Source organism: Daphnia pulicaria, chromosome 4 (assembly GCF_021234035.1).
Source record: "Daphnia pulicaria isolate SC F1-1A chromosome 4, SC_F0-13Bv2, whole genome shotgun sequence".
In the NCBI taxonomy this organism is placed as follows: Eukaryota; Metazoa; Arthropoda; class Branchiopoda; order Diplostraca; family Daphniidae; genus Daphnia; species Daphnia pulicaria.
The window spans coordinates 9,621,237-9,648,213 of NC_060916.1; the positions used below are offsets into that span (position 1 = coordinate 9,621,237).

Here is a 26,977-nt window from a genome sequence, read left to right on the forward strand (position 1 = left end):
CAACGATTGCATGAGCGACGATGAGTCGCGTCGGCGCAAGGAAGATTGAAATGGTTTGGCAACGGACGAAGGAACACAGAATGAATGGAAGGAAAAAGAGAAGAGAACTGAGGAACAGAAAGGGGAAAGAAGCAATGTTATCCTCTACGTTTACACTGGCGACGCTCTAGTTCGTCTTCCATCGTTCGACAGCTAACACACACACATAACTTTGATTTAGAAAAAAAGATCGTGAAACATAGACAAGTAGCCTAGTGGGTATATTCCGTCTTGAAAAATTTATTACGTTCGGATAAGAAGTTCTTCAAAGTTCAAACGGAGCCTTTCTTCTACAAATTCATATGTAAGTAGGCCTAGTTTTGTGAAATGTAGTATACCTTTATTCTTAAGAGTTTCAGCTTTCAAGGGAATTTTTGGAATGTGAATAACAATGCTTGTCAAAGTATTTGTTGAGCATGACATAGTGTAATTATCCAAGCAGTGATTTTACGTTAAACGTTGTATTTCTAATGCAGTTAGGCCTACCTACTACACGTATATACTTAAAGCTTGTCTGCTGTTGAGTTGCCTTCCGGGAAGGTCGTTATGTCACCATCGCACACAGACATGGCGATAAGACAGATAAATCATCGCCATAATTCTTTCTGTCCTGTCCCATTTGTGATGAATCTGAAGGTTTCCTGCAATTTATAGGACTTGTCAAGCTAATTCAAGTCCTAATGGAAATACTGTAGCCTAGCAAAGTTAATGACTTATTTTCTACACGAAGGGATGCTGCACGGGTAATAACGGGTAATAAGCAGAATTCAGAATAGGCCTTACATAAATTCTCCTTTTATTAACTACAAATCGAATCGAATCAAATTGTATATAGGCCTAGCTCATCTGTTCTTGATTGGCGAACTCGGTGAACTGTTCTATGCCAAATCTTTTAAAAAGAATGTCATGTTTAAAATAAAACTTAAGCATTCCAAAACTATTGAAAAAGCGAACATCACATAGAAATATTGTGAAGTCATACAGTATAGAGTATACCTATCAGGCTATCACTTAGGCGGTTAGGCCTATAAAGGGTCGCAATATAAGATCAAAATCAATAATCAAATTTCAAATATTTCAAACTTGAAGGCCACTATCTCATGAATGCATTATGAGGGCCCAGCCACTTCCATCCTTAACTGTATCACTTTCAACCTGATTTCACTTTCGTTGTATCAGAAATGGAGCTGAACGCATCGGTGGCAAATCTAACTTCCAAGAAAGCACTAACTAAACCTTTTCAGATGCAATTTTGTTTGCCGTCAGTGTTATTGTCCGAAAAGGTACTATAGCATAGCCGGTACCCTTGTTGGCTTGTTGATATCTATACTTAATGGAACCCTAGGGATTCGATAGTTTCCAGGGTTTATTTCGTCGACAGTTTCCCAGTCGTGACGTGGCTGGTACGCGAACATCGTTCGTTCAGTACAATCTATTTGAGAACACCAAATCCCTTGTGATTATTAAAGTGCAATTGTAATATACTAATATAACCCGGGAAAATTAAAACCGTCTAAGTTGATCAACGTAAATTCTATCATGATGTCATAGTATACTGCTGCTATACACTTGTTTCAAATAAATGAAAGGAAATTGCTTAAGTGGGCTAGAGATAAATTTCCAGTTTTCTTGTGAAACAAAATAAAAAGATGCTGGATCTTTCGAAGAGATTTAGTGAGTTCACTTCAATGTACATAGTGCTCCCAAACAATATCCTTATCGAGCGTGTTCAGGCCCAAGTAAATCGATCGGAAGCCGGACCCAGCCAAGATCACTCCTTCGATCCTTTTCGGCTACACACAGTTGCAAACTCTGCGCTGAGATGAAAAACAGAAAAATGTAAGCCCTGCTGCTCAGATACTTCTAACCTTCTACAGAAACTTCAAAATATGATGGATGTAACTGTGCAAATCTGCATGAACTTGCGATATCCACTTATCAGTGATCTGCATGCTGGTATACGTAAAAATCCGTTTAGGCGGACGGCCAAGATTTAAACTTGACAGGATTTTACAACAGAATCTATGCGTGTCATCCATGAAATTGAAATATCACCGGATTTTTGGCGATTAAATCAAGAATAAGACATTTCTGAAATATAATATAACGACAATAGTTCAATCCAGTGGCCTATTGTTGTCAAATGTTTTCCCGAAAAGTTTGGAATTGCCCTCATGCTGTTTGACATATTCTAAGAACCGGGATTTCGATCACTTGACGTCGCTTGACGTTTGGTTAATCATTTGTTTTGAATGCCGAAGTCGACTTTGGCGGCAGCGCTCTTTCGAATTGAATTTCTATACCTCTATACTCTTTAGCTACATTCTCAATCAGGAGAATTGCTTATGAAATGCCAGAGAATAAAACGTGGAGTGTGTAGCGGATGTTATACGACATCCATAACAAAAGAACAAAAGAACGTGACTGCTGAAAATCAACGCAGAATGGTGCTGGAGCATTTGAGAAACGAGAGAGTAAAAAAGAAGCAGCGGGAGCTATGGGGGGAAAAAAGGGGAAAGGGGAGCAAAATGCTGGGAGTTCTTGACTATAGGAATCGATTTTGGAACTCAGCCAACTGCTAGGGAGAAGAAACTCGGAAGAAACTGCTGGAATGGGCCAAGGAAAGGAACGAAGGAGCAAGCGGGGGCAAGCCAGCAAGGAGAGAGAAGATCACTACCGGTTTCGGAAGCGGAGGCTGTTCCACTGTTCTGATGCACTAGACAAAACTCGGACAGTTTGATTATTGGTTGTCAGACAAAGGCTCTGGCCAATCTCTGTAGTCGCCCTCAGCCACACTCTGCCATGCTTGGCCATACTTGGCCATACTTGGCCATACGTACTTGCCATCTAGCTGCGCCATTGCATTCTCTTTATTTTCTCGTTGTAATATCTTCAATAATTCAACACGTAAATACAAAAAGAAACGAGCATAGCGTGGCGCGTATTGAGTCGCATTATGTACAGTAGACCGTTAATGCATTCACTTTTCCCTTTGATTGACGTCACCAGTCACTGATCCTTCATTAATTAACCAGCATTCGTCTGAAGCCCAGCTTTAAATTTCTTCAATCATTTAATCTTGTTTCCGTTGCTTAATGAGAACATCATTTCAAGGGTTGTATGATGCATGTGCGGCGGGCGTTACGCACAATTTCACAGAGTCTTGTGGGCGAAAATCGTGCGGGAGAAAGCTGCTTAGCGCCTAGCTAGTCCTGTTAGAGCAACTGTCCTACTCCTCCTCTAGTGTAAGAATGGAAAATTATTAAGTCGCTAATTTATATGCGATATCCATTATATATAAAATAGCTAACTATAATACAAAGAGGAAACTATAGTGAAAACTTCACGGAAAACTTTGCGTCAATTTTACATCTTCTGTGAAAAAGATAAGAACCAAGGCGTATATCAACGCTTATCAATCTGCACGTTTAGATGTATATTTTATCAACACACCGTGTGCCGGATTCCCCTCGATTCCCCTCCGATTCCCCTGATATTTTTCTCGCTTGGAAAGCTTTTACTCTGAACTGATTATTCATTAACATTTACAATTTTCTGTTCGTATAGGTAATAAGCCTAATGTACAAGCTAAATTATTTAATAGAAAACGGGACTCGTAAGGTATTTCATATACCTTGTGTATTCAGTGTATAGAACATTTATAAATGTTGACGAATCATTTGTTCAATAGTTTACGGCTGAATATAAAAGAATGCGATATCGCCTTCTTTTAATGCATTTGCTTTTGTTTTATTGATTTAGTCAATCTATTAAAATTCTTTTGCTTTTAACGCTTTTAAAATGTCTGTTTTTTACTCTAGAGCTCGCTCTCCCTCTGACGTTAATAGTTTTGAACGAGTTTTGATGGATGGAACTCGCCATTATACCAGTAGAGCTCCTAATGGCTCTTTAAATAGTTTAAGACATTTATGCTGTTTTTGTCAAAACGGTTTTATAACTTAAGAATTCAATTTAATTTCTCAATCAAATAATGAAAAGACGATTTATTTTTTAAGGTTTAAAGTGAAATACGTATACAAATGAATATGGCAATGGCGTTCAGCTACAGTTCGATTACCGTCCCATTGCTCATTTTAGCTCGATTTAGCCACCTCTTGTTTAAAGTTATTTTTAGATTAGTTCTCAGCGGACTGATCAGTCGCAGCCGGGAAAGTTGTCTGAACCCTTTTACCCTCTCCCCACAAAAAAACCCAGCCTTTATCACGAAATCATTTCAGATCAACAGTAAAACAAAAAAAAAAAAAAACAAAAAAAAAAAACAAAAAAAAAAGCCAAAAAAAGTCCGTGTGTCCTTTGCATTGCTATTTGAAATCCAGTCACGCTTCGAAGTTTCTTAAACTAGTTCAATATAGCCGTGTTTTAACATGCAATATATGCGCCATTGGGTACAAAATCGCAAAAGTCGATTCTTTTGCTGCAAAGATCGGATTTAAATTGGCTGTAGTTTGGGAGGCATCCAAGAAATAAAAATATAGGAATATCCGCAAATGTATAAAAGTCCCTCATCTCATTTTCATTGCTTCCGTTCGTACGGTGAATCAATAAAAAGTCATTTACGTAAATAATGCAGATTAGCTCTCTCTCTACCAGATTTCGAAAGGGCTTTTTTATTTTATAGACGACCGGATATAAAATTTTTCGTGAAAAGCTAATTTTGAATGATTTCCAAGCCATTTGACCCGAGGTTTGCTGCCTTACTTTATGCTGTATTTCGCCCTTCCTTCCCCACTTTATTTAACCCGACAAATATGAAATATTGATATCCTTCGTTGTGTTCTTCTAGCTTCTAGAACACGGTAAAAAAATAAATAAATAACAAATATGACGCATTCCACTTGTCGAACTCCCCATGTCACAAATCATGAAATCATCACGTTTTTCGCCCCCTTTTCTTCAAGGGTCTGACGTCATTTATGATCAGCGGCGGCCCCTTAGATAACAGTTGCCATTATTGGAAATATAATTAATCATTTTTATAGGAAAATGTCAATTTAGACGATAGGCTAGGTCTAGTATAGCTAGAACACAAGGCATTTCAAGAAAATGTTACACTTGAAAAAAAGAAAACACTCGTATATGTGTGTATAAACACACGCCAATAAAAGCATAAACAACATAGGCCTATTATTTCCTTCATGTTTGCCATTGGATTTTTGCTATATTGATATATAGGCTATAAAGACTATTGCATTACTTGATTATGAATTATTACATATACGTCGTGCCACTGCCTTCTTTACTGGTTGGTGTAGTATAAATGGTGTGTAAGATTCTTATAAGTAATCAGCAGTGTAATGGGGCGCAATAAGTAAGACAAGCGCGAACTAAACTTCATTATTCGCGTCTATTGTATGTCTATGTACCATTTTGATCAACTGTGTTTTATTTTTTGTCCTCAGAGCAAGCGCAGAAAAAAATACCCCCCCGCAGAAATCTAGGCCGAGAAACCTCATCCAACCCGGCCAGTTCTCGGGAAGAAAGAGGCTGGGCAGCACGAACTTTGGTGTTGCAGTGGCGACAAAGCTGTCCGGCACTATCACTGTTTTTTTCGAGGCGGTATAGTGTACTGTCAAGCACCATGAAGACGCACGATATCGACCTGCAAGAAACCATGCTTGCGCACACAACTCCAATGGTACGTCTATCTACAGCTTTTACACACATGCATGACGGCCGTGATGTTACAGATGCGCAAACATTGGGCCGTTTACCCAGTCCCTTGAAGTTTCCTGGCACATAAAATGCTTGAGTTTTCGAGGGATAGTGAAAGGGTTTCTGGAAAGCTCGAAACTTCATCAAAATAATTTAATTCACATTAAACGAATGGCTGGCCCATAATCTTTTGGCGCAAAGAAGAAACTTATTAGCGTAATATCTTGGTTTATAGCCTAAGTATTTCTCCTCGGGGCAAAAAATCTAGTTCTATCTGCTTAAGATGATTCAAGATTTAAACTAGTTACATTTTTAGCTAATCAGATAAATACGCGCCAAACGATGGGGTGTATCCTTTATCGTTGCGGTGAATACTTTATAGAGGCCTGTATAAAAGGAAAAAAGAGGCGAAATTTAAACTGATGTCGTCATAAACCTGTGTCTGGAAAACGGTCTTTTTGTATGGGTTCTGGGAATTCTTTGTTGATTGTACGCTGTTTGAGATTGTGATGAGACCTTTTCGATTGAGGAAGAAGAGCGCGTTTTTGGCTTACTCTGTGAAACAAAAAAATTACTATTCATTCGTCGTTGCTGGTTGTTAGTTAGATTGCAACGTAGCTAATATTTGGTGCACTTATTTTTCAATATAGGCTTATAAAACAAAAGAATGTCGATCGCTAGTTGAAAATGAAATTTTGTGGGTAAGTTTTGACTGGTTCTACCAGCACAACTTTGAGCTTTCGTTTCGTTTAGATCTATCGCTTGTTTGTCATGCGAAATCTTGAGCCAGCACGAGTTAATGGAACATCATCATCACCAGTCGGTTTTAGAAATTTTTTCCCTCTTATTCGGCTAAATCATCGCTAACATCGACCATCAAGATCTTCCATATTATGGCAATCGAAATGTCTCGGCAGAAGAACCATTTGTCACGGAAAGGCGGGCTACCGTAGGTTAGCGTCCAATCTACGAGTATATCTACGCCCTACAAAAATCGCCGATCTATTATATCAAAGGCGGAACATGTATGATTAATGGCAGCTGCAGTGGATCAAGTGTTTCCGACGGCACATTTCAATTGCCATATGCCGTAGATTAAAGAGTTCTTCCATCACCGATTGCAGTTTATAGCCTTCAAATCTTTCTTCTACACTCTACAGCATATAATGTAGAACTGACCTGCACAACAGCTGTGCTGGTATCGGGCTATAGCTGATGTATAGTGTTTTGGAAACGTTTGATTTAGAACAATGTGCAAAACATTTCAAACCATTGATTAAATTGATTGTAGAATTCAAAAGAACTGCTTTCCACAGACAGTTGAGGAAATTAAAACAAGATATGACAGATCGCAGATGTCAGTGAATATTATAGGTAACTTCTGGGTAACTTAAAGGAAAAATCGTTAAATTCAACGACAGCTGTGTTAAAAGAGAAAAAAACCTAAAAATGAAAAATAAGAGAGAAAAAATAAAAAATTAAAAAAAATAATAAAAATAAATGAATAATAATAATAAAAAAAAAAACGGGGAGAAGCAAAGCAAAGGAAAAATTGAAAAAAATGAAACAGTTTACGGCTTATGTTTTCTCAATTTTCCATCGTCGAGGCTCAAACTTTATAACTATACGTTATATATATAGGCCTACGAATACATGTTATTGTTCCGTTTACAGTTTAAACTGAAAGCATTGCATGAGATTTTCGACCACTAAAAATTTTTAGACAATAAGAGTTCTACAAATAACAGCGGAATCCCGATTGAAGTTCGCCAAAAGACGAGCAACTGATACAACAACCAGGCAAACCATAGTCCATAGGCTATATCTAAGATTAATTAAATCTGTATCACCAGCTTCCCGCTTATCGGTACAAAAATGAAAGAATAACTTAAACATTTTTGTAACAGGAGTGTCAGAAAAACTCTGGCAAAAGCGAAACTTACAGTTCCAGCTACGAACAATGCGGATTGAAGATTCCTGCGTGTACCGATGACGCTGAAGACATGCTTCCACACAAAGAGATGGGGCAACTTTCTTTCGAGGAGAAAAAATTTCTCCTCGCTGTGGAACGAGGAGACGTGGCAACTGTTAGAAGGTATGATTATAAAATATATTTTATTGTAACTTACACTACTTTAAAGGCAGTATAGACGAATGTCTTTATCCAAATATTCAAACTGCCTTGACTATATTAAAAACTCATTAAGATATTGTTGATGGATTTAACCTAATGGAAGATTTATAATTGTAATCATATATCCATAATTTAATTGCGTTTAGAATTTAATTTCGTTGCATAATATGTAGATAATCTTGTAGATAATATTACTAAGCTGCGCGTGTATGTAGCCTATATATATATTTTCCTACAGGTATATTAGTAATCACAAGTAATATAGATTAGGTAGTAAATGTAGATGATGCTGTAGAGATTAGATTGGGAAGATCTCTTTAAACATTTTTAACGTATCTAAAAAAAGAAAAAAAAAACTGTTTTGTTGCTATGCGCTTATGGAAAAGTAGAAACGGCTTTCGCTGTCGCCTGATAAATTTCTGCTCTTGTAAAAACCTATGATAAATGTACCGCTACCGGTCATAAATTTTATGAGCGCTTTTTCAACATCACATTTATAAACTGAGTTTATATTCGTTTATATTAGATTATTGCAGTGCTGTCGGCAATATTGCTGCTTTTTTATATATTTATGTTTATAACTTGGTTTGTGATTTATAGCTCATGCAGTAATATTCTGTCATCACAATACAGGAGTATATTAGACACTTAGATCTGATCATCAATATCTTATTCTTACACGTAGTAATCTAGAAACACAGAAAGAGTAGCAGTATTTTTTATAATTAATCGTAGGTCAATTAACAACGAAATAAAGAGTAAAGACCATTTTCACAAATCAAGAGAGATTATATCGATAAAAGCATTGAAGCGTATAGCATTGAAGATCGTTGAAGATAATGAAAAGACAAATTCTATTTGTACACTGGATATTTGGGTATATGGTAGGATGAATTGCATTTGTATTTCACTCAGATGTAAGTGCATATGGCATATCTCAGTGCGTTTCCATCCAGTACAGTAGCTACAGACTCATGTAACTTGATCTTGTATAAGATAATAGACTGTGTGAAACCACAAGCGGCACTGGGACGAGTAAAGACGGCTGAAAAAGAGAGAAAGAGCGAAAGAAAAGGCTTCTAGCGTAAAAGAAGCCCAGCTTAAATTACATATCCACCACTAATAATACCATAAATGCAGACATTGGTCTATAGATTGGTCTATAGTACCAGACGATGTTATTCAACTGACAGTTACTTTTTTAGTGTTGATTAGGCCTAATTGTGTCGAAAAAGTTTTTTTTTAAATTAATGTTTAAAGGATTGTTCACCAATGCATCAATCTTTTAAAATAAGGCTAATTTAGGTGTTTTTCGATAATACTGTATCCACTAAATTAGTATTGAACTTCGGATAGAATGCTTCAACGGGCACGAGATACAAATTACATCGATGTCAACTGCGTGGATCCACTGGGTCGTTCAGGGCTGTTAATGGCAATCGACAATGAAAATCTGGAGATGGTTGAACTTCTAATTGAATATCGGGTCGAAACAAAGGATGCGCTGCTTCATGCCATTTCCGAGGAGTACGTAGAGGCGGTCGAAGTGTTGCTAGATCACGAAGAGTCTTTTCACAAAGAAGGAGAGCCACACGTAAGACGAATCACGAATTTTAATTTTTTTATTCTATATGTTTCTATTAACAGTATGTCACGCGTAACGTCTGATAAGTTAATTGTCTGTTGTAATTGTAGTTTCTGTATTGAAATAATGTTGACTTAAAATGTCAAATTCTTAGCTGTATAAGGAGCGTTATCAATGTTTGTTCGACATCAAGACATCTTGTACACATTGCTCAAACAGAGTTGGGAGGCCTTACAACCGGATACAGCAACTTTCACACCAGATATTACCCCGCTGATCCTCGCGGCCCATCGTGACAACTACGAGATCATCAAGATTCTACTAGATCGGGGAGCAAAACTTCCTGCGCCACATGACGTTAGGTAGTATAGACGTTAGACGCCAGGTCGATCTTTGATCTTCCGCATTAATCAATACTCCATAAAAAGCACATGCGCCGATATCCTCTTGCAGTTGGTTTGAGCAATGTTATACCATTTGTCTAGTTAAGATTGTTCTAATTTTATAGATATATTTTTAAAATAATAATGAAAAATTTTAAGCAAACGAGTGTAGACCAGCAATGAGTGAAAATCCTAAGGTTTGAATCTCTTTCAGTATAAACGATTACTAAGAAGATATTCATAAGCTAATGCATCTACTTACTTGGTGAAGTATTAGAATTGTTTATTATACAATAATTGTAATTACTAACTTCATTAATTAAAAATCGGCAGAGCGGAAAGAAAACACTTAAATTTGTTTTACTATTACCCCAACCCCTTCCAACCGTCGTTGAAAAAAAGTGTAACGAAAGATTGTCACTCAGCTTTGAGCACTAGTCCTAGTCATGATTCACGATATAAAATGTAAGGTAGTATCCTGCAGAAGAAGCCGAAAGCTTTCGTCACTTTATTTTTCTTTCTTCAATATTTCGGCATTTTTTTCTTAACATTAATAACATGAACTTAACATTTTGAAAGTAAAAAAAAAAAGAAAATTACAATGAATTGGGCTTAAAAAAAAATAGCATTCGGATTTTTGTGCAGGATACTTAAACTCTCGCGCTATCCCAGTCTCTTGGAAGAAACGGCGGGTGTTCAGTAAAGGGTCCCAAGATTCCCCGCCAGGTTCGCTAGGTTAGTAGGCCCCTCGCCTCTCGGGGGTATAGCAAAAATAGGGGTTTTTCGTTCTTAATCATATAAAATTATTAATCAATGTGGCCAGAAATTGATTTCATTTAAGCTTTATTTCATTCCCTATCCTTTAATACCTAATTCATGTAGATTAGGCAATTTTTTATATGTTTAATTTGTGATTGAAATTCGCATTTTTTTGAAATTTGCGCCAAAAAAATCAAATCAAATGTATTTTTTATTACTTATTTTGGTTTATTCTATTTTAAAATATTAAATATGAATTTTAAAATATTAAAAATGAATTTTAAAATTCATTAAAATTTCATTAAAACCTCTTTTCTTTAGTCCGTTTAAAACCCAACTTTGCATGGAGCTCTATACAGTGTTCCCAAACTTAGGGATCCATTTTTAACCTACCCTCCCCTTGATAGGAAAAATCAGAAAAAAATTAGCCTAATGCTATCAGTAATGGCTACGGCCAAAAAAAAATTTCGTTGCGATCCGACAAAAATTCGATTTTTGGGAACGCCGACAAAAAATGCATTTCCCCATAAGATTCTCTCGCGCGCGCTCGCGCGTTCCCAAACTTCGGATAGGTACTGTATACCTTTTAATTAAGTGTTCCAATTAAAATTGGGCGACAAGCCAAAAGTGGTGCGCAGGTTACGTTAATGTGCACCACTTTGACTCATAACCAAACAAAGAATGGTTTTATGCTTCACCCCTCTTTATATACCCAATCCTTTTCCATTAAGCAGACTCATCATCATATATACTATTGTGTACAGGGAGTCAAGGCAAATAAAAAGCATATATTTTTTGTGCAGAGGTTTACGTTTAACCACAATTCATTTAACCATTAAACCTGTTTAAGATTTTTGTATGTGGTTAACTGTTATTTTTAAACGGTTTAAACGTTCTGTTTTTTTTCCAGCTAAGTACTATCGCTAGGGATAATGACCCAGGCAATATCGGCATGAGGCAGATCGGGCCAGATTTTAACAAACGAATGTATAGATTTATATTATATTTATATATTTATATATAGATTTATAGGTTTCCTTTTTTACCTGATCCGATTTCTTACTGCGTCGCTATTTTTGATCCGATTACCCACGGGTCATAACAAACCCTAACCCGATCATGAAAAATGTACAAACCCGATTGCAACTTAAAGAATACATTTAAGTGTGGAAACAGATGGGAGGCTAATTGTCCCAAATTTGTTTCTAACATTTTGTTCACTCACTGTAGGGGAGAGTGGGACTAAAAGGCCTGGGGCAGGTCGCTCTTTTCTAGTTATTCAGCTCTGTATTTAATTTAAAGATTTGGTCTTTTAACCATGCGTGCATCATTATCATGCAATAATGAAAATTTCAAGAATATATGATAAGCCGTTCTGAAGATAATAAATAAAAACACTTGACTTTTCTGATGTAAGATTTTTCGAAAAGCTTTTTCAAATAATTTCTTTTGGAATAATGATAAAAAATATTAAAAAATACTAGTGAAATAGAGAATTTTATCCTCTATCGACTATCTGTAAAGGCGTAAACAAAAAAATAAATTATAGTGGCTTCAAATATATTTTCGTGTAGATGACCTTTTGGGGCTATTTCTGCCTTTCACCGTAGGGCTAGTTGGCTTATGGAAAATTGCCATTGCTGAGAATAACTGAATTTTTTAATTAGCTCAAATTACTTATGGATATTAAAAACTAATCAAGGGAATTATATAAAAACCACCATGAAAGAATAAATAGTTGTTATTTTGATTTATTTTATCAAAATCGAGGTTTAAAATCAACCCCCGTATCGGCTGTTCTCTCTTTAGAATTACAGGAAAAGGCAACTAGCCCCGTTGTAGGGACATGTTGTGTCATTTTTTATTTCGTGTTATAACTTTAATAACGCTGGAATTGTAACTAATAACATTTTCAAAAAATATGTTCAAGATAAAAGAATTTTTGCTCTTTTTTTAAGACCAAAAGATATAAAAAAGGTATTGATGGAGGGAAATGGGAGAGAAAATAATAAAAAAAGTGTGCCAACCCTTACCACTCTCTCCTACCACAAGTCATAGTTGTACGAGCCGTTGTCACCCTACGGTTGTCATTGACAAACGATTTTTGTCACTATCCGTGGAATAGATGATTAAAAATGTTTCGATTGTGTTGATTCACGATTTCAGATGTGGCTGTATTGACTGCGTTACATCACGCCAAGAAGATAGCTTACGTCACAGCAGATCTCGGATAAATGCTTATCGAGCTTTGGCTAGTCCATCACTCATCTCTCTCTCCAGCAAAGATCCTATCCTGACGGCTTTCGAATTGAGCTGGGAATTGCGTAGACTCAGTTTCATGGAACATGAATTCAAAAGTGAATACCAGGAAAGTCTTAAAATTAAAATGGGATTATTTGGTGGTTACGTAACAGGAATAACCTACCACAATTCCTAGGTTACAACAGAAAATTTTCTAATTCCTGATTTTTGTTGGTATTTCACAGGAGTTAAGAAAACAATGTCAAGATTTTGCAACTGCTTTGCTAGACCATACTCGTAGCTCGTATGAACTCGAAGTTATGTTGAATCATGATCCTAAAGGTCCTGCTTTCGAACACGGAGACCGCATGAGTCTCAACCGACTCAAGTTAGCTATAAAGTATCGCCAAAAAAAGGTAAATTTCGATAGGTTAAAACTTACCAAGATTCTCGAATTAAATATTTTAAATGGTAAACTGATCTTTGTTAATTTCAATTTTATGCATACATTTTTAGTTCGTAGCGCATCCCAACGTGCAACAATTGCTAGCCTCCATATGGTATGAAGGACTACCAGGGTTTCGTCGAAAAAACATGCTTTTGCAGAGTTTAGAAGTCATTCGTATAGGAGTGTTGTTTCCACTATTCTCCCTATTATATATTCTTTTTCCTCACTCTCGAGCTGGGAAAACATTGCGAAAACCGTTCATCAAGTTCATATGCAATTCTGCTTCATATTTCACCTTTCTTTGTAAGTAAAGATTTGAATACTTACATTGCCATTAAGTTATTCTTATATTCTATAAAGGGGACATATTTAATTGGTTTTTGAGCTATCAAGGTGCTACTATCATAATTTTAAAAAAATGTAGTTATTTGAATGAATCTCATCCCTAAGGATTACCCGATGCCCCTACACGCCATCCCCCACCTTTAAGCTCTATAGACATAAAATGGGCTATGGCCATATCGTTGTAGAAATGTCGCAGTAGAAAGTTGTAACTATGTGCCCAATTATGAATTTAGATTTGGGCCGTCAATTGGAACGGGCAATGTGTTTAAGGAACAGCTGCAATGTTTCACACATGACCAAAAAGTGGGCGGTGGATGGTAGCCTGTTTTTGAGAATAGAAAAAGAGCAGAGGATGGAAAGAGAGGATTTAAAACACACAACAATTTTTTCGGGGACGAAAAGGAAAAATCTAGACCTCTATACTTTTTTACCTACGAGTGAAGTGAAGGAAAAGAGATGGAAAGAGCATATCCTCAATGAGTGGCGAATAATTTTAGATTTTTTACAATGTCCAGTTTTAAAATGTTACATGTAGTACTACATAGGTAATTCAAATAAAAGTAATGCTATGTATAGGGTAGTGCTACATGTAACTGCTACGTTTCATACATTTATTTTCAGTATAATGAAAATAAATAATTGACACATGGTCATCCCTCCGGTTCCTTATTAAACTACATTTAGTGGTTAATGGTTTAACGGTTACCCATGCGATTGTGGTTTTTTTTTAATTCTTTTTTTCGCTCGTGCACGAACGAAACTTTCACAAAAAGGCACAAGTTTCGCTCTTGCGGTACCGAATCTTTTTAATATTTTTATAGTTTCGCTAGTTTCAGAGCGGGTAATTTCATATAGAGATCGTACATTCGAAAAATTATGGCGAAAGCTATACATTTTAGTTAGTTATTTCATGGTGCGCTTTTGAAACCGCAGCGATATCGCTTAAGCTTTCGGTGCATGTAGTACAGCTTTCACTTCAAGAAAAATAATTTGGAATACACTAGACTCCCATAAGGCGTGTCTATAGTTCAATTGGCAGCATGTAGACATGTAACTCTTAAGGTCTAAGGTTCGATTCTCAAGTAAGCTACAAGTATCGTGCACTTAACTTACACCGCTATGGAAATTTCAAAACCCATTTATAGAGCATTTCTTCATTTAAGCTATTTGGATTCCGATACAGTTTTGCTTTAATTTAATTTTAATAACTCAATGAACACGATATTACGAATTTTACCGCAGCTCCCTGGATAAAGAGACATAATAAAACGTGATGTAATTAACATGAATTTGAGATTAAGTGTATTTCACCTAAATTGAATTCAGCAAACCACTTCATCTGATCAAAAAGCTGAATTTAATTTTGGTGAAACACGTTCCTTTTAATTACCACCTACTGGACACATATGGAGCTATTAGAAATGTTGTAGTCCTTTGCCGAGGTCATTTTTTGCAAAAGAAAAAAGGCTGAAAAACGACTAGACCAGACAGACAGACATAGCCAGCGGGAAAGAATTTTCAATTCTTTATTTTTTAAATTTCTGTTTATAACAGCATTTTGAAGTTCAGTGTTCATATCATTTAAAATATTAAATGGTGTGTATTATAACGGAATTGTTTAAATAATAGGTAGAAATATTCATATTCATTCTTAGCACTCATATTCATTCGTTACTTTTCAACTTTCGCATAAAAGAAGGAAAAGTATAAAAACTCAAGTAACTAAACTAAACTACATGGTAAGTTGAACTGCAAGCCCTTGTGATCTCACAGTCAATTGAATACTTTACCACAAGGCCAAAAATTTAACTCATTTATAAATCAGCATAGAATCACGTGATTGATATACGCTGAAACCAATAAAGCTACGAACCTATAATTTAAAAAATCCCCTTTTACTAAAAAACCATTCCATATTAAAATTAGATTAGGACACTTTGATTTGCTGTAATACAAGGAAAGGAACAAAAAAGAATTTGAAATACTGTTCCGTAGGCTAAGTCTGCCTTGCCTGGTCTGGTACCTCACCTTTTCCAAACCTATGTCTATGTCATTCGCGCAATAATGACACTGGCACATGATTATACTTGCTCCATATTCGTCCAATAGTGTGTTAAAACATGTTCGGATTTTGCAAAAAAGATTCTGTAGCACTACATATTTTAACATAAAGTTCACTATATGCTGCATGTATATAACATACATACATATAAATACAGGTATGAATGCACTTAGATGAACTACATGACATATTACATGGATAATGCATGTAATTACATGAAGTAATCTATGTTACATATAAATTTTTCATACCAATACATACTAATTTACAAAGTGATTATTTAATTACAAATTCCACATGAATCCCTGAAATATTTTTATCTGGGTGTTTTGTGATTTTTCACGACTGCTTTCAAATTCCGTTAGCACTTAGCAGCGCCATCTTAAATTGACAGTGCTTGAGTCCTATAAATTGGTGTGCAACAAGATTCAATGAATCGTGTGTCAATAATTAAATCAAGTCGCGGTTCAAAGAAAAAGGGTGTTCTAACAATAAATCAATCAGAATTTCATTGTTACTTTATTTTTTAAGAAATAATTGGAAAGGGCATAAAAATAAAATTCTATCAATTTAAGCAAAACATTCAAAACGGAAAAAGCCCATAGACCTCAGAGGAACTCCTGAATTGCAAGGAAATTATCAGCATTAGTTATTTTCCGTTTGGTTATTCTATGTAGTTTCTCTTAAGATACAAGATCATTTCAAGCATAGTTTTGTAGTTTGTAATGAAATCATATAATATTGCAGAAGAATTAAGTAATAAAATTCTCATATTTCCATAAGAAAAACCAACAATACATTTAACAGACATTTATGAAGTCCAGAACCAGCATATTCAGAAATAAAATTTAAAAAAGTTAGGTACCGAAATTATCATACTAGAAAAGGCCCGATAAAGTTTTTTTAAAAGAGAGTTTTTGGGTCGATTCAAATAATCTAATTTCTCATTTAATTCATAAATGAAAATGGCACATTATTAATTAGCCGATCACTTGTCGTGATGCTTTCATCGCCAGGCTGGCCAATGTCTTTACGACCGAGAAAATTAATAGGATATTATGCGTCTTTGAAGCTCTGCAACTAATTTTCTACAAACATTTCTTTATTTCAACTATCTTTAAATCATTTAACCCTTCATCTTCTGATCCTTATTGTTAAATTTGCGTCCGTATCCAAACTGTTTGGTGCAACATCCGCAACTTAATTCTGCAAAAAAACGATAAAAATTTATTCGCATACAACAATGAATACACGTTAGGGTTTCACGTAAGGATCGGCGAGGTAACATGATAAATTTCCAAGTTAACGTGGTATGCCCTTGCAACTATAAACTAGCTTTTATTCTTTTAATTTTCTACATTTTCGTTATTTTCTTAGTATTATCTTTAACCATTTCTCATTGGGTGTATTTTTCTCACAGTTTTGCTGATACTTGCATCTCAACGCATTGAAATGGTATTCAAGAACTGGCTTGGGCAACTCCCTGACTGTTTAGAAAAATGGATTTCTGATGATGTAACAACTAAAAGAGGAGCTCCCCCTACAATGATTGAGTGGCTTATCTTAGCCTGGGTTTGTGGTAAATTAATATAAAATTAATTATTTTGATCTAGTGTTTAATTTTTCATGGTACATACTATATAATTTCCCAATCGTACTGACTGAGTAACAGTGTTACACACATTCATAGATTATGTTTCAACACAACAGAAGTAATGCTCGTTTTCTGGTGGATAGAAATAATGATTCTTAAGGCCATAAATGTAAGACTTATTAATTCTATTATTTTATGCAAGAAATGTTTGATTTCATTCATTTGTTCCTAAAAACCATTGCATTACAAAAAATTTAAATGCTCAGGTGTTCTATCAACTGTACTTTCCCCAAATTGCTTGTGGTGATCTAAATTTAAAAACAACCTAATTTATTGTACGACTGAGAGATTGAAAATCAAGAAGGCATTAACCGGGATAAATGGGGTGGAGAGGAAGCATGACCAAACAACTATATTCAACCCTTGGGGGATCACTGGGTGGTTGCTATTGGCTGATTGAAGGTTTCGTCGCAATATTATTTATAATGTCTTTAAAATGAATATTTGTATGCGTAAAAGGGGAGACGTTTAATTAGATAACACTTCTATGAAGGGGCAATAGACATTCAGGCCATTTAATTTAACCTAGCCACTACAACCACCCCAACTAGCACCAAAGACTCGAATGTCTTGCCGTAAGTTATTCTCCTACCAAACCCGTACATCAGGAAAATCTCGGAGGTCGATATACAATGGCGTTTTTCAAATAACACTACTACTTTGTAGGAAAACATTGATGGATTAGTCCAGAGTAAAACCTTTCTCCAATGATAATTTAGTATACACAGAAATGGTAGGTGTGTTAGGGAATATGATTGCTAATAATATCTAAGGCTCCTGTGTTTTGACATTGGTTGTAGTAATTTTTATACCACTTCCCTAACTTATAACATCTCATTTAATCAAGTTCTACTTTATAGAAATGGAAAAATTTGGCCTAAAATATCATTGCAGAGAATTGATAAACTTTTTATTATTGACAGGACTTTTTTCAGACTAGGATTTGTTGTACGTTCCAGAAAAACTGGTTACTTTTCACGCAATGATTGTTTTATTCTGAGAAATTCTTACCGTCAAGTTAATTAGAAGCACTTGAAGCTAAGGGGTAAAACCCTCGTTTTATATGACATGAATCTCAAAAAAAGCTTTTGTACTATAAACGCCCCCCCCCCCCAAAAAAAAACAAAAAAACAAAACAAAACGAAACAAAACAAAAACAAGCAAACAAAACAAACAAAATAAACAAAACAGAACACAAAAGCAAAATCACTTATGAATGTGTAAATGGATAGAATTAGGGAAAGTATCCTGAAAATTATTTACAAAAGCTCTGAAATAATGCTTTTTAGGATAGAACCCCTTTATAAAAAATATTTTTTCCTTAATTGTGAACTTCAATAATTCAAAAACGAATTTTGTTGGGAATTTAAAATAACGTAGACAAATCAATCGTGTTTTCCCTAATAACATCCTCTCCCTACCTGATAGAAGTCGAAGCGAAATAATTAATGTTCAACTTTTATTTACATACTCTTGTTTATACGAAAAATTTCAGGTTTGGTATGGAGTGAAATCAAACAACTGTGGGATGTTGGATTACAGGAGTATGTTGGAGATATGTGGAATGTTATCGACTTCGTCACTAATGCACTTTACGTAGCAACTGTCGCCTTGCGGATCGTCGCTTTCTATCAAGTATGTTTATGTTAAGCTGTTAATGTTCGGTTTATTTTTTATGTGTTACACAATCCATAAAACTCGTACCAGATATCATAGACTATTTTGCGGGCCAGTGACAGGATTGTTTTACAGATCTGTTTTGGGTCAGTAATGATCGTAAATAAGTTATAGCTATTACAGCTTAATAATAAGGACTTTGCGAACATGCCTTTCGTCGTCAACCTACGACCTTAATATGAATTCTAGTACGCTTTCCATTACCCCCCCCCCCCCAGTCATACATAGTTGGTACTAAATACCAAATAAAACTAGAAAATAAAAAAATTTAAATAACTTTTGGTGCCTTCAGTACCTACTAAATAAGAGAAAGCGCCTATATGATCACCTCTAAACTTTAACCCTACACTTTATGGTGACCATAAAGGTGCTGAAATCCCACTATAAGAAAGCTTGAAGCTTGGTGAATTAGAAACAATTTAAGAAGAAGCCAAAACAATTATGAAATTTCGCTGTAAAATCATGTATTTCATATTCTAAACAATTATTTGCCTCTCTAACAAATGTAACTTTTTCGTTTGTCTCTTTTGTTTACATATTTTATTTTTAGTTTAATCCAGTATTGATATTTGAATTAAAGCTTAGTATTGGTTTATGTTACTAGACTTCTTCCACCAGAATATCATATTACAATACGGTCTTTGCATGAATGAAATCACCCTTTTCGTGTTGCCTACGGCTGCCTACAACCCTTTTTTGCCTTTAGGGCATAAAGGCGAAAGATGAAAAGGGTGATTTCGATATAGGTCGTCTGCAAATTCATCACATTTGTAGTGCCAAAAATGGCGTGGGGTCCGTTTTAAAGTGGGGGAGCTTATCTAAACTTTGAAGTGAAATGCTGTCAGAATCAGCGTTAAAAACATATTCGAATCATATTTATTTCCACCCAATCCCTTATTCATGCAAAGACTCTATTACGCAAAACTTCTTTCATTGTTGTGTTAATCCTTAAATCTTATTGTCAACTTGAAAAGGTACAAAAAGAGATGTCAAAGAATGCAAATTCGGCCTCGTTACCGCGAGAGGAATGGGACACCTGGGATCCCATGCTTATTTCAGAAGGCCTGTTCTCTGCAGCTAATATTTTCAGGTAATGTGGCACAGTAAAATATTTTTTTAAAACAAACTTGTTCATTCAACGGTGAGTTTTTAAACTTCTTGTTTAAAAAAAGAGTCTACAACAATAATTTTTACTCAATTTGATTAAAAATATTTTTGGCAGAAACAAATTAAGGAAAAGAAAAACAGATTTGCAGGAAACCATAAACGCACTATGAACAAACTATAAAAACTTCAATAGGAACAGACCCGAATACGGATAATATAATATAAATATTCGTACAATAATAAAAGACGAAGTGGCCCAACCTTGATTAGTTAAAGGCCTAGTTAAATGTCTCAAAGACTTTCTTGCTGCTATGGAGAATAATCCTTTATCTAATATCTAGAATTTAAGCCCTTAAAATACTCCTAATATTAGTCTGGTGACATCGTTCATCATTTTTTCTACCCCAAAAAGCCAAAACAATAGACGATATTTTGTATTATAAAAAATGGATGGATATTTTTGGATGTTAGTACTCGAGATTGGGCAACCACTATGACGGGAAAATTCCTTCGAAAAATAACAAATACATATTATTGTTTCCTTGGGATTTCAGTTCTAGAAAAAGTTCAACAACTTTGGAGGTAATTGAGTAAGTTAAGTTCCAATACCAAAGAAGAAATGGGTTCTATAAATTGTCCTTTTAGAACTCAATATTTTTGGTATTATTCAACAACTCCCTTTTTATTTTTCTATTTGTAAAGAAGTTATTTATTCCTTAATAATGTTTCAATCTGTGTTTTATTTAATAGTTATAAGTGATTTAGAAAATATTCTAGGGTAGAATATTCCTAACCTGATTTGAGGCTGCAATTGGACAAAAACCAATAAGAAAAGGCGATTTTAATAGTCGGTTAGTATAGAGCTGTTTGACATCTTTTTTCGTATTTGTCATCACGGCAACGCAACAGTTGATTCAAGTAGTTGACTGCTACAATAGCCCGCCAAGCCTTCTCTGGCTTTGTGAGATGACGTCAGAGTTTTGCCTGACTTTTTCTGACGTTATCTGACCTTCGTCGATGGGACCGACAAAGCGCTTCGCTTGGAAAATAGAGAAAAAAAGACCTGAAGAGACAAAAATTATCGGCTACATTCTTGAATATTTAAGTGACTACATAACGAAAAATGGCAATGTTGGAATTTCTATTTATGATTTGATTGAAAATTATAAAAGCGGGAGAAAAATTACTTTCCTTTCACTGTCCAAATTTGTAAAAAACTTAAAATTGACCAATTTATCTCCTTTAATTTTTCGCTAATAACTAAATATGGGAAAAAACGACGGCATCCAATGATGCGAAGCTTGAAATTCCAATAAATTTTGCACAAACTGATTTTCTTTACGAGTGTATGCAAAATATCTCGATTTAGGATCAAACTTAAACTCCCTTCCCATTTTGTCTCATCCAGTTGTGTACACTCGTTAAACAACATATTTTCTTTTTTGGAAACATGGCATTATTCAAGAGTTAGATTTACTTTGGTTTGTAGGGCGGAAATCTCTTTCATTTTGTTTTTAGACGATTAACTAGATTACGGATGATAATAATAAATTTCAATTTTTCGCAAAAATGGGATTCTGGAAATTAGAATTTATTCCATTCCAGCCATCTAGAGTGTATGAAAATTTGTGAAATGTATACGGGCGTTGCATGAAATCCTCTGCAAATCGTTATACATAAATTGTATTTTGGACTGATTTACTATTTCGTTTTGAGATTGAATTATTGGCCGTTTGTTTTAGCCACATATTTTAAAATAAAACCAACCACACAAAATTAACTAGTGTTTTTTTCGCTTAAACCTTTAGTTCCCTGAAGCTGGTCTACATATTTTCAGTCAATCCATATTTGGGTCCATTGCAAGTTTCACTCAGTAGGATGGTGCTGGATATTATGAAGTTTTTCTTTCTATACGTCTTGGTTCTGTTTGCATTTTCTTGCGGTAAAAAAATTGTGTTAAACTAAAAAATTATAAAAACAGCTCAATGCATACCTTTGAAATAGGTTTAAACCAACTTCTTTGGTATTATGCTGACTTAGAGAAACAAGCCTGTGATGCGCCCCGACAAGGCAAGTCAGATCCTGATGCCTGCATTGTGTGGAGACGCTTTTCTAAGTAAGTTCTTATGCCTGAACAATTAATAATCATTCAGTAAATTAAACATTTTTTAAAATTTTAAAATTAGTTTGTTTGAAACGTCCCAGACTCTGTTCTGGGCTGCTTTCGGATTAATCGACCTTGACAACTTCGAATTAGTTGGCATAAAAAGTTTTACGCGATTTTGGGGTCTGCTTATGTTTGGTTGTTATTCTGTCATCAACATCGTGGTCTTACTCAATCTTCTTATCGCCATGATGAATCACTCTTACCAATTGATTTCCGTAAGTGCTCTTTCCCTTATTTCTTTAGGTGCAATTGAAAAAAAGAGGTTTTGAAGTTTTTTTACCTGCACTAATATGCATAATACTGACATGAACTATTGTGCAGATTTATGTGTATAGATTTTTAGTACGAAATTTAAGGTAATTTTCGTGTTGTTACATGCCCAACGAAAACTTCCGCAGCTACTATTGTGCCATTTTTCTAAAATTGGATAACTGATTTGTTGAGAGCGATTAGCAGATCCCAATTTCTCTCTGTTTGAAAATCAGACAATTGTTTTCCCTCTCTATATTGAAAATCAGATTGTAATTGTATGCTGAAATGTTTTTCACATTTCATATTCCGAACTACTATTACTATAGAAAAAGGATAGCAACAACGATGATAACACGAATTATATAGAAATGTGGCGTAAAACGGTTTTCCAGGGGCTTTCTCCCATGCAAATGCACATAGTTTCTGCAAATACCTTTTTATAGTTACTCTCAACCATTAGATGTTTATAACTTTAACGAATATATTCCGTTGGTTTCATTTACATTGACGTGCTAAAAAGGAACGAGCTGACACGGAATGGAAATTCGCAAGAAGCAAATTATGGATCAGTTATTTTGAAGAAGGTGGCACGGTTTGTATTTTACTTCCAATATCGTATTTTTTTTTAGAATCAACAATAGTTTTTAAAATCAGGTTCCACCACCCTTCAACATCATTCCAACGCCAAAAAGTGTTTGGTATGTTTTTAAATGGATGTATCGACAGTGTGTTGGTCAAACCTTTTCTCCTAAGAAGGAACACATGAAGACTATTCGGGTAAGAGTTCAAATCATTATTAAGGTAGAAAATATTTAAGTACTCACATTCCATTTTTCCTCATGGGTTATCTTAATTTCGAAACAATTTTAAACATAGAATATAATGCGAAATCTGGTGCGACGCTACGTTACAGTTGAGCAGCGCAAATCCGATAACCAAGGTGTAACCGAAGACGACGTCAACGAGATAAAACAGGACATCTCTGCTTTCCGATGTGAACTGATTGAAGTGCTCAAAAATTCGGGCATGAACACATCAACAGCGACGGGAGTTGGGCAAGGTATCTCCTTTGGGAGCCTCAGGGGTAAATTGAGAATTTCCTCTTATTATTACTTCCCCTGGGGTCACACCTATCTCCATATTTTCTTTGTTAGTTTTTCTTTCTATGTCATCGTTAACCAAATTCTCATAACCTCCTTATTTACATTAAAATTCCAACTAAACATTTATGAACATCAGGCAAACTTTAACTGTAACCAACTGAAGGCTTAGTATTAGTTTATCAAAAGCGAGTCAATTTCTAAACAAAACATCCAGCTATCCAACTATTTTGGATGCATTTACCGTAAACAAATTTATTTTAACCACGGGTTAGTGTTTTCCCATGCAAAAGGTTAAACTTATTCTCAGTTAGTAAGTTTCATTTTAAGAACTTTAACATAAATCCCCACAATCCTATAGCTTTAATAATCAAGAGGTATCCAAAACATTTTAAATAGCTATTCATTAACTTGGCATTTGGCATGATTTATTTATTCTAAAAAATTCAGATATTTCCTCTGATGCATGATTTTCATTTTTGTTTTCACCATTCATTTTCATTCTATATAATTTTAAAATTCAATTCTAGAAGTTATCTAACTTATTTTCTTTGTTCACAAATATTTCCTATAAATTACATCGCATCCAAACGACGCTTATTTGTACTGAATAAAAAGAAGCTAAAAGGGACATTTTGCTCATTTTTGCAACCCTTATTTTTTCTTTTTATGAATTTAAATAATTTAAGTCAGTCATTCTTTTTATAGTTTTTAGTTTTCGGAGTCTTTTTTCCCATTCAAAATGAAAACAGATAAAACTAAAACTTTTATGAAAGAAGCTATATTTAGCCTCAAAGATATACATTTAGACGGAATTGACATACCAGATTTAGTTGTTCAAAATTTATTGGAGTGTACGGATACAGTTGTTCCTTACTTTATACTTTCCTTTCCCACTACTTCAAATTTTTATTGAAAACAAAAATTAAAACTGTTCCTTCACGCATTGTGTAGTTTAAGTTTTAAAAATCTGTGCAAGCTCGTGCTGATATCTCCTGAATGCGACACATCGTCGCGATTTAAGAAAAATGGGAATTTCAATCCTATTTACTTAAAATAAGTTGTTTGGACGAACGTGGCTAACGTGCGATCATGTTGCGCATATACAAATTTAAAATTGCCACTTCTCACCAATCAAACGTTTAAATTTTTCTATGGAGCGTTAAAAAACCGTTTATCTGTTGAAAATTGATTTTAATTATACGAGATAAACGTAAATACCAACGCAAAACCAAAACAAAAGAGTAATTCTACAAATTAAATTTTGTTTGGTATTTCTGCATTCCACCTCTCTTGCCCATTCTTATAGTTTTATTGGCATTGTATCTTCAAAAGCTGTAAGAAAAATGTAATTTTTTCATAATTAATAATAACATAATTATTTTTGGCATAAGGTTTTATCTATAACTGCAACTTAATTTGTATTATAATTGGTTTTGTTTAACTACAGATTCATTAAATATTAATATGCCTGGTCTTGAAATTTAATTCACTTTTTCTGCATGGTTTTGGGCATACAATCCTAATATTATAAATTCAATCTGGACAAATGAGATAAATGATAAGTTATGAAGAAACAATTTGTATTTCCATTTGTCATTATTTATCTTTGTTTTACTAGTTTCTATTTATTTTTACTACTTTATTTAATATATTTACTTTCACTAGGAGGAAAAAAAAATCGGCAAAAGGAGCGACGTTTAATGAAAGGATTTAACTTGGCGAATGTTGGAGGCAACGCGGGAACTCAGCCTTCGGGATTGACTTCTAGTACACCTTCATTAGCTGCTTCAACCATGAACCCAGCTTTTGGAAACACCTGCCCTCGTACCAGTATGCAGACACTAAACGAAACCAATGTCTTAGCCGTGGTGGCCACTCAGTCCAACAATAAGGGAAATCCTCTTATGCGATCACCCATAACAAAATTAGCACAATTGGCTCGTTTGGCAGGAGCTAAAAAGGCTGATTCAAAAAAAAGGTGGGGTAATTTAATTGAGGCAGCCAAGTCTGCAAAGGGAGTTGGTAGGATGTGGACAAGAAGCCGTAGTCGTAGCGAGGATTCGGTATCTAGTGACGGAAGCGGAGGGACAAGTTCTTTGGCGCCTATCGATACCGAATGCTTTAACCGCACCGACAAGTACACAAAATCACGAACTGGTTACCCGATGGTTCACGTAACCGAAAATGAGCTACCCGAAGTTTTGGAGGAAAGTGGTATTGACTACGAACTTAGTGGTCGGATGTGCATGGATTCAATCAACAACACACATAGTCCAATTTCCAGTATTCACCAATTTCGCCGAGCGTGCAGTGAACCAGCCGATCAAGTTACTCTCATTTTAGAGGCAGAATCACTAACGGTAGAGAATAACGACTATGAGGGTAACAAAACAGCTTCATGTCCACCATTAGTTAATACGGCTAATGCGATTCAATCCTCTGGTGGATTTGATGAGAGTAGCAATGCAGTTGGTTTACGTTTTAGAAAAGGATGTGATTTGACCACTTCAATTGCGTTTCCATCTTCAGTGAGATCGAGGGACTGGATGGCCGGTCAAAACTTACCTGATAGCCAAACTCTTCCTTTTGTAGATGATGCCGCTGATACTAGTACACTAAGTGGTAGTCCAATGGAAACTGCTTCCAAATGTATTAATGGTGTTTCATTTGGTAGACAGGAATGTGTTGTTCATGAAAAAGTTATTCGAGGTGTTCATCCTTTAGAAAATAGTTCAAGTGGTGGATGGCTGTGAAACAAAAACACCAAACTCTAATGGAGTATGCAATTGGAAGTTCTGTGTCCATAGTAGATTCTGACTGTTCGTCATACTCAACACCATGCCTACTTCTAAAAATAAGTAAATTGGTAAGGTTTTTTGCACATTCATAATTTTAGAGAATTAAAAAAAATTTTGACGTCTATCCATATTACCGTTGATTATTGAACTAAAGCCAAACACATTTTGTATTGTCTTCAATAATAAAATTTTGCTTATTTTATAAATACAATTTTGCCATTTGTATACATTTTAATTATTTTGTCACTTCTTTAGTGTAAGAAGAACTTTTTTAAATAGTGATTTTACAGACAGCAAGCAGAAAAAATGCAATAATCGAAATCAATTTTGTTACATTGTCTTAGCCTTTCCGTCCACATTTTACTTTTTTTACATACCTTGTCCCTCAGAGTTGACTGTGTGGTTCAAGGTATACCGGTAATTGTGCAATCACTATTCAGTGACTTTGGGAAGTTTTGGTTCTCTCAGTTTAGCAGTCAGCCCAAGGAAAGAATATAGGGTGAAGAAAGGGGTGCTTATATGGCACCATTGAAGTTGCAAAACTTGAAAA

At 35.0% G+C, this 26,977-nt stretch overlaps 1 protein-coding gene across 2 annotated transcripts; it reads left to right on the forward strand.

Annotated features, from left to right (window-relative positions):
• Nucleotides 1–117: 117 nt before the first annotated feature.
• LOC124335807 (transient receptor potential-gamma protein-like) lies at nucleotides 118–26,640 on the forward strand. 2 transcript variants are annotated; one of them, XM_046789276.1, is made up of 18 exons: nucleotides 118–343; nucleotides 5,460–5,695; nucleotides 7,620–7,807; nucleotides 9,203–9,440; nucleotides 9,651–9,793; nucleotides 12,740–12,941; nucleotides 13,060–13,230; nucleotides 13,331–13,565; nucleotides 17,090–17,248; nucleotides 18,819–18,958; nucleotides 19,975–20,090; nucleotides 21,916–22,049; nucleotides 22,112–22,223; nucleotides 22,294–22,489; nucleotides 23,047–23,118; nucleotides 23,181–23,303; nucleotides 23,403–23,610; nucleotides 25,295–26,640. In XM_046789276.1, exons 2-18 carry the CDS (start codon nucleotides 5,639–5,641, stop codon nucleotides 26,380–26,382), a joined length of 3,582 nt encoding a protein of 1,193 aa, XP_046645232.1. In that variant the 5' UTR covers nucleotides 118–343; nucleotides 5,460–5,638; the 3' UTR covers nucleotides 26,383–26,640. The 2 variants fall into 2 exon arrangements, with proteins under 2 accessions (XP_046645232.1, XP_046645233.1); XM_046789277.1 differs by having other exon boundaries at nucleotides 23,403–23,586.
• The last annotated feature ends 337 nt before the right edge of the window (nucleotides 26,641–26,977 follow it).

Bases quoted from the DNA above. Each gene is read 5' to 3' on its own strand.
- LOC124335807 (XM_046789276.1), top strand. From the start codon at position 5,639: ATGAAGACGCACGATATCGACCTGCAAGAAACCATGCTTGCGCACACA. The intron at 12,942-13,059 runs GAAAGTCTTAAA...GGTATTTCACAG, and splicing joins AATTCAAAAGTGAATACCAG to GAGTTAAGAAAACAATGTCA. The intron at 18,959-19,974 runs GTATGTTTATGT...CAACTTGAAAAG, and splicing joins GGATCGTCGCTTTCTATCAA to GTACAAAAAGAGATGTCAAA.